This window comes from Pipra filicauda, unplaced genomic scaffold (genome assembly GCF_003945595.2).
Source record: "Pipra filicauda isolate LSUMZ 115617 unplaced genomic scaffold, ASM394559v2 scaffold138_size1969278_pilon, whole genome shotgun sequence".
Taxonomy (NCBI): domain Eukaryota; kingdom Metazoa; phylum Chordata; class Aves; order Passeriformes; family Pipridae; genus Pipra; species Pipra filicauda.
In genome coordinates, this window is record NW_024103862.1 from 1,746,490 (window position 1) to 1,762,809 (window position 16,320).

The 16,320-nt window shown below is 36.3% G+C and overlaps 1 protein-coding gene across 3 annotated transcripts in view; it reads left to right on the top strand.

The window, feature by feature from the left end:
* LOC114002258 (serine/threonine-protein kinase Sgk3) overlaps positions 1–15,274 on the top strand; it is a 56,471-nt gene extending 41,197 nt beyond the window's left edge. For all 3 annotated transcript variants that reach the window (XM_027748145.2, XM_039378438.1, XM_039378439.1), the window contains exons 6-17: positions 3,086–3,173; positions 5,044–5,093; positions 6,208–6,265; positions 7,073–7,156; positions 7,253–7,384; positions 8,597–8,709; positions 8,916–8,952; positions 9,057–9,143; positions 10,832–10,927; positions 11,749–11,904; positions 12,659–12,748; positions 13,769–15,274. In XM_027748145.2, coding sequence (XP_027603946.1) covers positions 3,086–3,173; positions 5,044–5,093; positions 6,208–6,265; positions 7,073–7,156; positions 7,253–7,384; positions 8,597–8,709; positions 8,916–8,952; positions 9,057–9,143; positions 10,832–10,927; positions 11,749–11,904; positions 12,659–12,748; positions 13,769–13,939 — 1,162 coding nt within the window. In that variant the 3' untranslated portion in view covers positions 13,940–15,274. The remainder of the gene's footprint in view (positions 1–3,085; positions 3,174–5,043; positions 5,094–6,207; positions 6,266–7,072; positions 7,157–7,252; positions 7,385–8,596; positions 8,710–8,915; positions 8,953–9,056; positions 9,144–10,831; positions 10,928–11,748; positions 11,905–12,658; positions 12,749–13,768) is intronic.
* The last annotated feature ends 1,046 nt before the right edge of the window (positions 15,275–16,320 follow it).

The following is a 16,320-nucleotide window of genomic DNA, read 5'->3' on the forward strand; positions in this document are numbered from 1 at the left end:
GTTAGAGGTATAGACCCTGTGACTGTTGACAAGGATTTTCCTACAGTCACTGTCAGGTGGAATACAGGGCGAGATTATTGGCTTAGTCCATACTGAGAATTAAATTATCTACAAGCTGCATTTCCTCAGCTAACTGAATGTGATAGACAACACTCTCATTGATAGAATGCAGATATTCCAAGAAAAGATGGCAAAAGGGATAGAGATCTGATAATGTGTCTCCCTTGCTGACTGCTGTCCTTAATGGGAGCTGGGAGTTTGTTCCTTGTGAGCACTTAGAGGCTCCCTGAATCACTGCACAACTATTGAAAGTGGGCTGCTCACCCCCTCGAATGTAGGTCTTCACTGAAATATTAATGCATTTAATTGTCTATCAGAACGTCTCCAAATAAAACCTGTTTGAATCCAACTGTAGAATAGAAGGTGCATTAAAGATGTAATGTAGTTATTTTTAAGCAGTGCAAAGTAGCTCCTTAATGAGAATGGGAACATTTGCATAATGCATGGAAGAAATCAAGGATGACAATACCCTACAGCTGGTGGGGAAATGAGTTATCTGTTCTGTGAGAGGCCAGGGGTCTGCACTTGTTCCCTAGAAGAAAATCAAATAATGAAGTGTGTGGAGAAGAGGGAGGAAGAGCTGGGCACCATTATTTAAATAAAGTGTGCCTTAAATGTTAAGTTTCTGTCACTGGCTATTAATTTTACCGTTTTGCTTCAAAATTTGTGTTACTTTTTGGGCTTGTCCATATTTCTCTGTGTGTCCAAAATTTTTGTGTGGTAGCATATTGTTTTTGCAGGAAGACTAATGTATGACAAGTATTACAGAAAAAATTGTATTGAAGCAGAGCTTGACACCCTTTCGTGTATTTCAGAGATAATCCATAAAATAAACATAGTCAATCATAAAAATCTAGAAAAAAACAACTTTTGCTGATAGTTTATGTAAAATGTATATTGAGCATCCCTTTTTAAATGGTTTTCTCGATCCTTTTAATTTCTTGGGTGAGGTTATTTTAGGAATAGTTTCCATGTATTTAAAATACATTGAGTTAATACATGTGAACTAATACATCCTATCAATCTGTATAGCATTTTGCATAACGTGCTGCAATTCTGGCTAAGAAATTGGTACATTAAACTTTTTATTTTTAATCACTGGTTCTTTGCAGTGCTTTTAGAATTGCAAATGTGAACACTGTAACATTGCACAGTTACAACTCTGGCTGCCATGGATTGTGGAGACTGTGGAGTACCCTGCAACTGCAAAGCAGCCTTTTCCTGTGAATTGATTTTTTTTTAATTTATTTTTTCCTGCTGTGATTTCAGTCATGGACAGAGTTACTATGGTAACTATTTGAGATGTATTACAACATGCTCTATTTAATCAGCCAGTTGTCCAGATTTATGCTGAAAGGTAATTAAGGTCTGGTTCTGTTGTTCTGTCTAGTGAAAAACATGAACCATACCTCTTTGTTCTTGATATTATGATATCCAAAGATTCTGAAACTTAAATTGTTTAATCTTGACCCAATATTACTACAATATTCAAACCACAGTGATTTTTGTCTTCCTGGACCTCAGGATACAAGACAAGACTCTGAAATAGATCAGAATTTGGAGTTCATATAAGATGGGAAGAATTAAACTGAAGCAGTGGTGGGAAATGGTGAACAGTCTTGTTGCTGTACTTTAAACATGAAAGGCTGAAGATAAATGAAACAGGTTTCAAATAGGGCATAGGAATGCAGAATGTGAGCAATGGAGACTGGGAGCCTGAGATAGCATAGGACATGAGGCAGGTTCCGTAATGCTGGTATGAAATACAGGAGCTGGAGAAGTGTCAGAAACAGCTCATCTCTTACTTCTGATCCTCACTGTAGCAAAGTGTGGAGGGTGAAATGGATTGAAAATAGCAAAGCAAGTATATCTATTTCTTATGAAAACACATCCTATTTTATATATACTAGGGACAGGATAAAAGAGCAGCTCTGTAGGTCAGTGCTTTTTTTGTACTGAACGGCTTATGTGGAGTTTCCTGTCAGTGACTTGCCTCAAGTCCTTCCCAGAGAGTTTTATCTGTGAAATTTAGGTAAGATTTCTTACTTGATAAGAAGGTTCCCTTTTAGTGAACTGAAGGAACTTGAGAGATTCAGGTCATCTTTTCAAGTGGTATTTAGGCTACACATGATACCCCTTTTTTCAGGAATTAATTTTGCCTCAGTTGTATTACATGGTTAAGAAAGACGTGACATACTTTTGAACTGTTGGGTAAGCCTTGCTTCCTAGGAGTGGGTTCTTGGAATTTTCTTACTTTCCCATCTTTCTCTCAGTCCTCATCCCCCAGCCCCACTAAGACAGAGCTAGAAACTGGTGCTGAAGATAAAATGCATCTCCTTAGGCACTGTGGGAGGTCTCTAGGTTCCTGAAGCATTTGTGTCCTGCAGCTGACTGGAAGGATTTGTTAACACTATCTTGTCACTGGGTACCTTGTCTTGGCACTGTCAGTGCCCAGCCAGAATGCATTCTGGGTGCAAGATCACCATCTTCTGCTTTAAACTGAATGGGGACAGGAATGTTACTGCCATGTAGCTCTTGGGACATACATCTTTTTTTGGGATATAGATGATGTATTTCATTCTGTATTGTATTGGACTTGGTACTTAGTTAATTTTAGAAAATTCAACAGAATTTTAAACTCTTAAGTTTTTTGAAAGAAAGTTGGTTTCCTGGTAGTTGCTAACCAGTTAAAACTCATGCTTTCTTCTATTAATTACCTTTTAATGCAGTTCTGCAGAGTATCTCGTTATGAAGTCTTCACGTACACATACTTTAACGTGTCAGGTTTTTGCAAGTGAAAAATTCTATGTGCTGTATGTAGCACACTCAGCAGTTGAATTATGTTGCTATAAAAGCCTTACTTGCACTGTCCTTAAATATAAAATATAAATATGTATTTATGTATAAATGCAAAACCTTGTGATTAGTAATTTCTCTGTACACTGCTGTTTAACCCTGTGCTCTCTGGTTATGGCTGAAAATCATGTAGATTATTGGTGTCTAATGAAGTTAACTGTGTTTCTAGTCCAGATGTCAGAGCATTTCTTCAAATGGATAACCCGAAACACCAGTCAGATCCATCTGAAGATGAAGATGAAAGGAGCAGTCGGAAGGTAATAAAACAGAAAAGTCTTCTAAATTTTAGCTACTTAAGAGCAATCTTAGGTATATTATTTGCTGGAAATTACTGGTAGGTTTTGCAATGAGTACCTTCCCTGCTTTTTTAAACGACTCAGTTCCACTGCGGGCTGTAAGCTGGTTTTCTGTCAGATGTGAATTGCAGAGGGGTAAAAGTGATTGCTGACTTTGTCTTGCTTCTTCCCCACTTGCTATATGGGTTAAAGAAACAAAACTTCAGTCATAGCTTAGCTGTCATAGTTTTTGCAATCTCTTCAAAGACTCTTGCTAAAATGATCTGGCAAGGAGCAGGGAAGATTGAATGTTTAATTGTCTTTTTGTTTGCTTGTGCGTTGTTCTTTTTTAAAGAAGAGGAGAAATAGAATTCTCTCAGGGGAAAAAAATGCAGTCTTTCTAAAAGTCACTCAGGAGCAAGGATGGATTTGATTTCAGTTCACATATAACACTGTGTGAGGTCTGAAGCTTCTTTTGTCACAAAAGCCACTATTATGGCCAGGGGTGGATTCTCTGAAAATTAGTTTACAGCCTTCAGAAACAGTGCTGTTTGGAAAAAAGCAGTATTTCTAGGAAGGCAGAAGTGCCATATTTAAGCTTGTTTTCTCAATGGCTTACTACTTGGCCAACAGATGTGATCTTAGTACTTTTCTTATTCAGCCCCTGTTAAAGATGTAAGAGTTGTTTTGGTTTGTGTGTGATTCAGAGCAGATTTAGTGTGTTCTAAAAGTTTTGATTTCCAGAGACACTGTTTTAAAATACCATTTTCTTCCTCCTTTGAAAGGTACTTTAAGTAATGTGGAATGGTCATAACCTTCCGTGGAAAATTACTAATGTGCCATGCCAGAACAAATTCCAAAATAGGAAGAGAGCTAATGCATAGTGACCTGGACCCCATACTTTTTGGTAGAAAATTCACCTTCTCATAGTTACTGTAAATGATGAAGCCAAATAACAAGGAACAAAAACAAGCTTTAAAAAAAAGTAGCTTTTTTAAAACTGTCCAGTACCATTGGCTCTTGTTAGTGAGTAGAAGCATCCATTTCTGCTGTCAGGTTATTCTCTGCTTCTGTAGGAGTTCTGATTTTGTGCTGCCTACCAGCCTGGCCCCAGGTAACTTGTATTTGAGTGCAGTTTACCCTTCTCTGATAAAAGTCTAGAACCACAATGAGGGTACAAGTACTGCTTTTTTTAAATCAAAAACAAAATGGAGAAAATTATCTAAATGACAGCGGCTTCCTCTGCTCCCTGTAGCTTGCAAATTCTGCCTGGGTGTGTACTGGTAAGATTCATGGCGTTCCAGGAATTGAGTTATTTAACCTTTAATGTCAGGATAGAAAAGGTTGGTAGTGTTTTTCTTGGGGGGGGACAAATGTTCACTTCTGTGTTTTTAAAAGCACTGTGTCTGTCATTAATTTTAATACAAACAGTGTGGGTTTAAAATTATTTTATTAGTAATAACTTGGAAAATTTGGAATAAAAGGCAGAAAAAATATTCATAGAGCAAATACACACAAAGCATTAAGTTCTGAATGGGGAACAAGTTGTTTGTTGAAACTCTTACATTTTTATTTCTGATTTTGTCCATTGTGGACACAATTATTTTATGACCTACGTCATTAAATGGGATGTATGCAGACATAATTCATGTCAAGGTGATGATGGCCAAATATTTCAACTTAAAGTTATCCAATCTGGATATTAGATCTCTCTAAATGTTTAATATAACAAGTGTAAAAGTATGAATTGAGCAAATTAGTAGAATATTTTGAAATAAGTATTGGTTGAAATATAAGAGAGAATTTAAAAAAAAAAGGGATTACAAATAAACCTCTTTGTCTCTCCCAACAGTTAAACTCTACCTCACAGAATATCAACTTGGGACCATCTGGAAATCCTCAGTAGGTTTCAATTAAATTGAATTAAAACATAATTCAATTTACTGTAAATGTTTTATTTTGACTAAATTGGATTAAAATTAATTTTAAAACCTGAAAAGTTAGACTGACCTTGGGAACAGTCCCATATCTTAAGAATATGAACAGCTTCTGAAAACAAGTTTAATAATGGCAAAGGACCAGCTTGCTTTGTTGACGTTACAAACCCACTTACTGCAATGGTAACTCACTTCTCTGTTTGCTGTCTTCTGTAGAGTTTCTGTTCTCAGTTCTGTGTGAATCTGCTTTCCTCATCTAGGAGATGACTGTTATTTTGGTTTTACTTTCCTCACAGATATGTTCTGGGCTAGCAGGAGGAAGTGCTTAATAGATTGCAGTAAGAAATTAATTTTAAGAGTACTTCCCTTCAGGGACAATAAATGGAGAGGTGTATGGTGATGTAACTGTTGTTTTGGAGTTTGAAAACATGGCTAATTGTTTTGCTGACAGAATTGTATTCAGGAAAGAGTAAAGGAATCCTGGGAAAAACTGAAATGAGTAGTGAGTGATCTGGGAAGTGGAAAAACCGAGACTGAATTCATACATACACACATAGAATAGGCAGGTGTTAGGACTTCCCTCCTCTTACTGAAATTTAAAATGAGGGAGGAATGGGTGGAGGGAATAATGGAATAAATAAGAGGGAATAGATATCAAACTTAGTCCTTCCTTCCCTCATGTAAGCTTGAGGATCCATTTGGACCTCTAGAAATAAGAAATAAGCTGCAGGAAGAGTCCTGGGGAAATGGAGACTTAAGAATTACAAGAAACTAGACTGTGGAGAATAAAAGAACAGCCTTGCGTCTCCTTTATATCTTAAGGCTAAACTTACCAAATAAAATAAACTCAAAGGATGCAATTTGAACACTTTCCCTGGAGGAAAATGGAATTGCAAAATGAAGAGGAGGTGTTGTCTCTGAGGACAGGTCTGCAGAAACCTAAGTGTTGGGTGGAATGAGGAAAAGGAGGGTGCTAGCAGGCTGTTGTCCTCACATTACAACTCGAGTGCTATAGTAAACTGCTGTACAGCTTGTAATTTCTACCCAGGTGACCTATCTCCTTCCTAAATATCTTTCAGTGCTAAACCAACAGACTTTGATTTCCTGAAAGTTATTGGGAAAGGCAGCTTTGGCAAGGTGAGCTTTTGTTTCTGTGTCTTATCCTGGTGCAAGGATGCTGACTGGTTTCTCATGTATAGTGACTGTCAGCTGGAGACCTGACCAGAGGTTTTAGAAGTGGTGTCAGCCTAGGGTGGCATGTAAACTGTTGTACTGGATCCCTGTTGCTGCTGCTTTATGGCCCTGCCATGTTTTTTTCCCTGGTGCGGCTGTTGGCTGCCTCAGTCACTTGTTGGGAGTAACAAAAGGGAGTGTTTCCTTTTCTCATCAAGAGCAATAGGGATCCTCTGTTTCCCCTCAGAGAGGAAGGGAGGTACCACTGTGCTTATGCAGCAGCTGGAGTACGAATCATGTTTTTCCTCATGTTGTCATGGACTATTTTGTGAAACCCCTGATGCTGTGGAGCAATATGAGCCAAGAGCCCATTGAAAAGTGACTTAAATATTGATATTTTTACAAGGTGCCACAGAGAATCCCTCTTGAACTCTCTGCCTGTGGATTATTTTTCAAGTTGTTGTTTTTCATTAAATTATCTTTAAAATTTTTTCCAAAAAAACCTGAAATTGGTCTTGATAGAGATTTAGCAGGTCATGGAAAATAAATGTTACAATTCAGTCTTTCATGATACCACTATCATGACAGATTTTTACTGAACTGTAAGACTCTATTTGCAGTTATGTTGTTGATTGACTATTAAAAGCAAAGAAACTGTATTGTGAAAAAATAGCATGAACACTTTCCAGTTATGCTGAAATGATGAAATTATTACTAATAGAATGTGAACCTCAACAATCACATTTCTGCATCTTTTTTTTAATTTCACAGGTTCTTCTTGCAAAACGAAAACTGGATGGGAAATACTATGCTGTCAAAGTGTTGCAGAAAAAAATTGTTCTCAATAGGAAAGAGGTTAAGAAAAATACTCTTTCTCCACCTACCTCCCTTCTTTTTTCCCTTAATTACAAAATTATTCCTGTTTACTTATTGATCCTTTACTTCTTACAGCAAAAACATATTATGGCTGAACGTAATGTGCTCTTGAAAAATGTGAAACATCCATTTTTGGTTGGATTACATTACTCATTCCAAACAACAGAAAAGCTTTACTTTGTCCTGGATTTTGTTAATGGAGGAGAGGTATGTGGTGGTTTTGTTTGCATTTGAGTCTGTCTATTCTGCTAATTCTAGGTGGGAGGAGCAAAATGATCCTTTACAATGGGCTATGATCAGCATTCTCCCGATTTTCAAAATCCTGTTATTATCTGCCGTTGCTGCAGACTTCTATAGCTGTACAGACTCTGTTCCTCTTATTGACAACTTTAATCCAAATTTATTCATGGTTGTCAGATACAAACAATGTATTCCACAGTTACATAAATTTACCTTTATTACAAATTAATCTTATATTGACATTTTTCACCATGTAACACAGTCTTTTCCTTGTATCTGCATTAGCTGAGATGCTTATGTTTCAAAAGAGGAAGGAAGGAAACTGACAGCTGAATTTATTACACTGTGTCACAATTGGGACAAGATGGGCCTTTCTCTTGTCTAATTTACTGTCATCTTATTTAGACTGCATTAGCAAACTCCTTGTTTGCTCTACTCTGAATTCCTGGCCACAACTTAGTTTTATATTGTTCTGGGCAAACTAAAATACAGTTCAAAACAGCTTTCAGATTTTAATGAAGTGCTTGGAAAGAGAGGATGGCTTTTTAGTTTTTCCCAAACTTTGTAGGCAGAAAACAGAAAACTTCAGTTTTCTTAAAATATCTGGAAGTTGAATTTGTAGTATAGTTTAATCTTTATGTTAATTATTTAATCTTTGACTAGATTTCTGTATCTGCTCAAATTATTTGAAGCCAGACTACTCTCTGTAGCTGAGAGAATTTGTGGAATCAGCTTGGAATATACATCTCCCAAAGGGATCTACATTTAGGTTATTTCAGAATACAATTTTATAAATAATTATACAAAACTTTAATAGAAGCGTTAACAGAAATGAAAGGTTATTTATTTGACACCGGGTTATAGTCTGATAGGAGGTCCTCTTGCATGATTTAGTCTTGCCATCTTCTATTCACAGCTTATTGATTTGTTCTAGTTCCTTTTGACTAGTCTTGATTTGAGGAGAATGTGTTTGAGTTACTTATCCATTTCTGAACTACAAAAGAGAAGAGAGAAAGAGAGTAAAGCAATGACTAAGTCATGCAGCAAAACCAATTTGATTTAATTTTACATTTAAAAAAAGCAGACAGCAAAACAAGTTATTTCTTACTGTTAAAATTATGTTAGAACCTGATTTTTTTGTCTGTGTAATATTCTTATTTACTATTTGCATATTTACAGCTGTTCTTTCACTTACAAAGAGAACGTTCCTTTCCTGAGCACAGAGCCAGATTTTATGCTGCTGAAATAGCCAGTGCACTGGGCTACTTACACTCCATAAATATAGTGTACAGGTACGTTTCTGAAATGTATCATTGTCCTGCAGAAGTTCAAATTAGTACAAATTACCAGATAAAAAACACTTCATGAAATCATCTTATGGGAAACCTGAACTTGACAATTTGATCAAAACTTGAAGCTTTCAGCTGAAAAATAAAACTCCTTGCCTCCAAAGCTCTTTTAACTGCTGTTTTGAATTAATACTTCTTTTTCTTAATAGGGATTTAAAACCAGAAAACATTCTCCTAGATTCACTAGTAAGTATGCAAGATTATTTTTGGTTTTCTATGTTTGCTCACAAAATTGACACTTTTGTGTATCCACATGTTCTCTTTCTAAAATACCACTCTTTCTTAAACAGGGTCATGTTGTGTTGACAGACTTTGGACTTTGTAAAGAAGGGATTGCAACTTCTGATACCACTGCAACTTTCTGTGGGACCCCAGAAGTATGTTGACAACTTTCACGGGGCTTTTTGTAGTAATTAATGGCTGTTGACTATTATTAGTATTTGTGTAACTGGAGGATCAAATATTGTGGTTTGTACTGTTGCATTCTTTTAACAAGCTCTTCCATGAAACCAAACCAAAGACAAGCTTCCTGAAGATCTATTCCTTTTTCTTTTCACTAATACGCAATAATAATTGTCTACTGCGCACTGCCTACATCACCATAACTCATCTCTTCCTTCCTCTGTTTTTCCAGCCCTTTCCAAACATTATTTCCTCCTATGTCTCCTAAATGCTGGCTAGACAAAAGACAGTTAGCTTGTGTAACAGCTGCTTCGGATTTGTCAATATGAATCTACTTACCATATCCTGCCACTGATTTTTAATAAGTTTATAGGCAATTAGTATCAGTGACTCCTGAGCAAGTTATTGCATATGCATGAAACTTTGAACTTGCTGACTGAGTTATTGAACTCTCTTGTCTTTTTACTGAGAAAACTGTACTGGAAAACTTAGACTCTGTAAGTCTTGGACACATATGAGGGATTCACTGAAATATCAGCATTAATAGCTTTGGTAATTTGATAAACATACTTTAAATTACAGAAGAGATCTTTGCGGGCAGTGAAGCATGAGTGAGTATTTAGCAGAAACATTTGAACTAAAGAATAAAAAGGTCAAGTAGTTGATTTCAAAATACTTCAGCTGCTTTTCTTGTTTTTCCAGGGTCACCGATAGACAAGTGAGTTACAAAGCACTCACATATAGAGAATGTTTGGGAAATACTGATCTAATTAAACTGTGATCTAATTTCAGTCTGTGCCTTTTTGGACAATGCTATCATCTATTTGTAAATCAATTTCAGAATTTGAATACTAGAATAATAGAAGTAAGCATCCTCTTGTTTTGAGAGGTTAGAAACCGTGCTGTAGATAAGGACTCACATGATGCTCAGTAGTAGTAATTTTATACTATATACTCACAAGTAATGGTCTTGTATTATGAAGTGGCTGTCCTTGTGCTGTAGGGTTAGTAAGCTCTGAGAAACTGAGCAGATTTTGTGCAAGGCAGATGGAAACCAGTTATCATAGTCATTCAGTGTGTGGTGGATTTGATATTTATGACAAATCAGTCAAGTGATACTTGTTTGACAAAAATCTGTAACTCAGCAATTCACAACTCATGCTCTCATCAAGATTTACAATTAAACTTAATATAGGTCATACAGTTTCTCATTAGTTATAGATTTGAGGCAGCATTTATATCTTCTCGTTTCATTTTTATGTACTGGATGGGGGAGCATACAGGCTTAGGATGGCAGAACAGGCATGGCTAGTCACCCACCTTGCTGAGAGATGTTCCCTCTGCAACAGTGCAGCAACCTATCTGAAATGTAAAACAAGTTTCATAAGAAGTGTTAAAGTAGTTTGAAAAAACAATAGTGTGTGGGAAGTATCGTTTCAGTTGGGAAAACTGTTGTTCTACTTGGTAAACAACCAGATGATGATGGAGTTATTTTCCAGGTTTGTTGAAGGAGATAAATACTTCACAGACTTGCAATTGTTATGATGAAGCAGCTTTTCCTAAAGGTGCTTACTGTGGTGTGACTAAAACCTAGGTTTTATTTGTGCTGGCCTAATGCTCTGAAATACTTCTTTATATATGTATTTTTTTTTTTTTTTTTTAGTATCTTGCACCAGAAGTCATTAAAAAGCAGCCCTATGACAACACAGTAGACTGGTGGTGTCTTGGCGCAGTTCTTTATGAAATGCTTTATGGGTTGGTATGTACCTGATATGTGGGGGGTAGGAGTTGCTTTCCTCCTCTCTCCTCCTTTATTTGAAGTAACCCTCGAGTGTTGTTAAAGATGCTAACTTTTTGCGTAATATTGAAATACTCCACTTAAATGGATGAACAGATTGTCTTGTACTTAACATAGCACATGTTTTTCTCTTTTGGATTTTATGTTATCTCTTGGTGTCCAGCAGTTCACCAAAAAGCAAAATTGTAGACATCAGCTCCTATGAAGACAGTCATCCCTTTGAGGCAGTGTGAGAGTAAACTGAATTAACAGTGATAAGACCCAATTAAAAAACTTAGCTTAAAATTTTGTCAAGTACTAGAATAAATAAAATTTAAATAATTTTTCTTACTTGGGTCTCCTATGTTTTTTTCTAGCTTTTGATGCAGCATTGGAAGAAAAAATCTTACTATGCTGCTTCTAGTCATATGTAATTACTCCAGTAACAATGTGTTCTTTTCTTGAGTTTTATCTCCTCTCATAGGATCTTAAATAGGGAGAGAGATTTGTTTTCCCGCTCTCATGTTCTTTTCAGGCAGGTTCAATGGGTGCTTTGAAGTTGGATGGCATCTATGCCTATTTATGAGTGTGAGAACATGTTAGGAGGAGAGGAGGTGGGTGGGTGGGAAGTTATCAAGTGTAAAGTTGTGGCAATGGTGATGACTGAACTATAAGTTAGCAGTATGTGAGAAGAAGTAGATTTCCCCACTGCTAGCAGCTCGTATGTCTTATAGAATCATTTACTGATCATACAACACAATTTTGCGTGTGAGTTCAAATTCATGTAAACTTGTATTTTTTAGCCTCCTTTTTACTGCCGTGATGTTGCTGAGATGTACGATAATATTCTTCATAAACCCCTGGTTTTGCGCCCAGGAATCAGTCTCACAGCCTGGTCTATCCTGGAAGAGCTTTTGGAAAAAGATCGACAAAGCAGACTTGGAGCAAGGGAAGATTTTGTAAGTGATATCCTATTTTATCAAGCCCTGTGTCAGGTAAAGGGCCATCACCAAATTCACGTGCACAGCCCTGGATTAATAGCTGGAGATAGAGATTGCACTGTTATGCGTGTCTCTGTTTTCCCTCTTTTTATTTCTTTGTTTTTAAGAAGTTGATGTGAGAAAGTATAGGTGTCTTCAGAACTGTGTGATGAAGAATGATCTGGAAGGAGATCTAGAATCTCCGTCCATTAACTGTGAAATCTTTGTAGTCTTCTATTTGCAATCTTAATGTTAGATATTCTGCTGACCTTAGATTATAAGCATTTAGATTATATCATATACCTTTTACGGAGTGGAGCAAGATGAAATGATTTAGCATAGCTGTTTGCTGCTTCATAACTAGTAAGCACATTGCAGAGTTGTTGAAGCAGCTGCTTCTCAGACAGTGGTATGCTCTACAAAAACTAACAAAGCTTTAAGGCATGAACAGATACCAACAGAAAACATCCTTGCTCTATGGTAGACTTCAATATTGTTGTTTTTATGGCTTAAAAGCAGAAAGTATGATCTTAAAAGGAAACTAGTTTATAGAGGCAGGCTAAAAAGTTTTAATTCCTCTTCACCAACTGCAGTTTTTATTTTTATGCAAAGTAAACTACGAGTAAACAAACTGATAAATCACTTGCTTGTGGGTATGTAGTCTGAAGTAGTAGTTACTGTGATGCACAGGATGGATTTCTGAAATATCTAAAATCTTTATTCCTTACTGCAGCTTGAAATTCAAAAGCACCCGTTTTTTGAATCTCTCAGCTGGACTGATCTTCTTCAGAAGAAGATTCCGCCACCATTTAATCCTAATGTGGTAGGTGCCTGGTGCTGGTTTAGTGCTAAATTTTTGCTTTTGAGGGCTCATCTATTTGCAAAGAGTGTTTGTTTCAGAATAGTGAAGAATGGGATCCCCCTGCTGAGTGCTGGCTGGCTTTTTGAGCAGTCACACTTTTGAGCCACAATACTGTCTTTTTTTACTTAAAACTCGGTTTGATGGATCCCTGTTTCTTCTGCTAGCTCCTGTCGAAGTCCTGCCAATTTTTGTGGGGTCCAAAGATTGAAGAAAAAGTACAGATAACTTATCAAAGACTTCCCAAAAGACTGGTTTCCTGCTTTTTTAATAGTTTTTACATCTTAGTTGCAAATTTTCTCTGTCCTTCCATCAGTTTAAACTGGGTCAACCTGTGACTGCTTGTCCAAAAACTCAGGGTGAGGTGAGACCAACAGTGGGGAGAAAATCCTTCCTACAGTCACATCAGAGGATCACTTTTTGTTGAGCCTGTGTCTGATGAAAGAAGCCTTAGCTGTCTTGTTGCTTCTCTCTGTGACTAAATATTACTATGTTGAGTTCTTAGGTGTTCACTGGGAAGCTGATCTATCTTAACAGTACCATTGCTACAATTTAGCACTTCAAAATATTATTGATGGAAAAGGGAGAAAAAGAATTTGGTGTGGTTTGGGATTTTTTTTTTTCTGATGGGTTTTGGGGTTGTTCTTACGTTGGTTGGTTTGTTGGATATGTTGGGGTTTGGGGTTTTTTTGGGGGGGTTGTTGGTGTTTGCATCTCCTTAACAATCATTTAAGAAAGAGACATTTCTTCATATTTTCTAGGTTTATCAGGTTTGGCCCAAGCTCCAGCCTAAAAGAAAAAAGCACCCCTTCAATAGTAATGTTCAGGGATGCTGCAGTGTGCTTCCTTAAATTTCCTATACTTAAATAGGAAAGAACGACATAGACTAGACAGCTTTGAGAATTAAGTTTGGAATCTAAAGGACAAGGACAAGTTTAAAACACCGTATTAATATGACAACTAACAGATCTTTCTGTTTTCTAGGTTGGACCAGACGATATTGGGAATTTTGATGCAGTGTTCACAGAAGAAATGGTCCCATACTCAGTTTGTGTTTCTTCTGATTACAACATCATTAATGCCAGTGTCCTAGAGGCAGATGATGCATTTGTTGGATTTTCTTACGCACCACCTTCTGAAGATATGTTTTCCTAGGAAGTTAAAAGCAAAGAATGTTTTGGAAGTCTTGGAGTGAACTGAAATGTTAGGGTTATGGACACATTCCAAAATAGCATAACTAGTGCCTCGTTTTGTATGTAGGTTTGAAACCTATGAACAAACTTTCTCTGCTGTATAGGAGGAATTTGGGCATTTTGGATGGCTTTCTTTGGGATTTGAACTGTTTGTTCCTGCTGCAGAAAATATTTTTTAAAACCTTTAAAAAGCATTCTCTACATATTTTTTAAGCAAAAACACTGACTGTTCTCCTCAATCCCTTCAAGTTTACATTCATACCTATCTAATTTGCCTGGCACAAACAGCAGCAAATTTAGTAAATTTATAAATGCTTTTGTACTTATTTACAGTGACTTTGTGCTTGAATTGTAACTATGCAAATTGTCTTTTGTATATCCTGGTTTAAAAAAGGTAAATGTTTTCCCTGTTAACAGTTGGAAATGTGTTAATTTACCTGTCAGCACTTAAATGAGGGGTTAATATAAGTTAAGGACCAAGATTCTTAAAGGACTTCTCCAGAATGAAAACTTGGTTATGTAAAACTGGATTCTTGCTCTTGCTCTTGCTGAAGTACCCGTTGGCTCAACTGGATTATCTGAGGTATGGGGGATTAACTCAAAGCAAGGATGGAACAAATTAACTGGATTGATTGATAACATTACTTATTATGTGTTCTACTTTTCTTCCTGAGCTAAATATGTCTATATTTCAACTGCATTAAAAATATTTTTGGTTAAAATTCTGCTTCTCCAAAGATATAAAAATATGCAATAATCACCATTACTTTAAAAGGCTATCTTGCTTTGATGTTTTGGGTGTGGGTGGTGAGGGGATCATGCCAAATATTAGGGATTTTTCTCATGGATTTGTAGTTTAAAACACTAATGTGTTCCAAATTGATTGTATTTCAGCATTTATAGCTACTTGTCTTTCTGTTCCAGTTTGCACCATTTTTAAATCTTCACTTGATATTGGGGGAGGGAAATGTAAATTACACTGATAATTTTAAAAATGTGAAAAGTTGTTGTATTTCTCATAACATACACATGTATGGACAAACAGATAATACTGAACAATTTCTGTTTAAGGAAATTTTTTTAAACAATGCAAAAATTGACTGCAGTTACAGTGTATAAAGGCCTATCATGGTAGTTTATTATATATATTACTTGTAAATAACAACTTATTTTTGTCTGTTACTTCAAAAATGTTCTGTGGTTTTTTGTTCATAATTACATTTAGTTAAATGCCTTGATTTGAGAGAAGATACTGATGTATCATAATAATACATAAATTGAATGAATGTTACATGAATTTCAGTATCTAAATCATCTTGTTTTTGACAAAATAAGCAGTTAAGATAAATACTCTTTATATTCCATCAAGATCAGATAAAAATTGAGAACTTAAGGGAAAAGAGTATATTGAATTGTAATTCTTTTGAAATAAATGTTGTATCAACAGTGAAAAATTAGGTAAGTGGAAACTAAAACAGGATTCCTTGCTTATCTCAAAGCGTATCTCCTATAGCACAGTCTCCTGCATAGTGGTTAAGTGATGCTGAGCAGTTGCTATGTGACGTTTTGGAAGCAGTGATGGGGTTAAAGAAGTAAAAATTGACGTCGGCATGGAAGGTTGGAAGGAACTGTAACACTTGTGGGAGAGGAGTGGTGGCACTCATTTTCCATAGTTTTCTTCTGCAAGGATTGGAAATAGCTATGTGCCTGCTCAGGACAACTAACAACTACATGAATAGTGTTCTTGGAGTTAAAATCATTTGGAAGCAACAACCTTGGTGTTATTTGGTTTGGGTTTGGGGTTCTTTTGGGGTTTGGTTTGGGTTTTTTTAACATATATTTTTAATATCAGTCTCTGATGGACTGGAGAGCAGAAACTGATGATACGAAAGGAGGTATCTATTCTCATACTGAATTTTTACTCTGTATGCTCCTGAAATTGTGGCTACTGTAACTACCTTTCCTTTATGGCAAGGAGGTATACTACTCTAGAGAGGTGGGAAGGAGAGGGGTTCATTCAGAAATTGTTGCTGTGGGAGATAGCACTCTTTTTAATTTTCGTCTTGTATTTCCAAAATGTCCATACCTAGCTGCCTGACTGGGTGAGGGCTTTTGGTTTTTTCTTTTGGGCCACAAATTTGGGGGTTCTTTCCTTCTTTTTTTTTCCCCTTTAAGAAAATACTATGGCAGTGGTAGTTGAAGTTATTTCTGGGAGAGCAGCTTAATAATTGCTTATTAAGCTTTTTAATATTGCTTATTAAGCTTTTCCTTCAGTAGAGTTTGCCTTTTTGGTGAAGTGTCAACATGTTAAATGCATCACTTGCAATACTTAAGTTCTTTGAA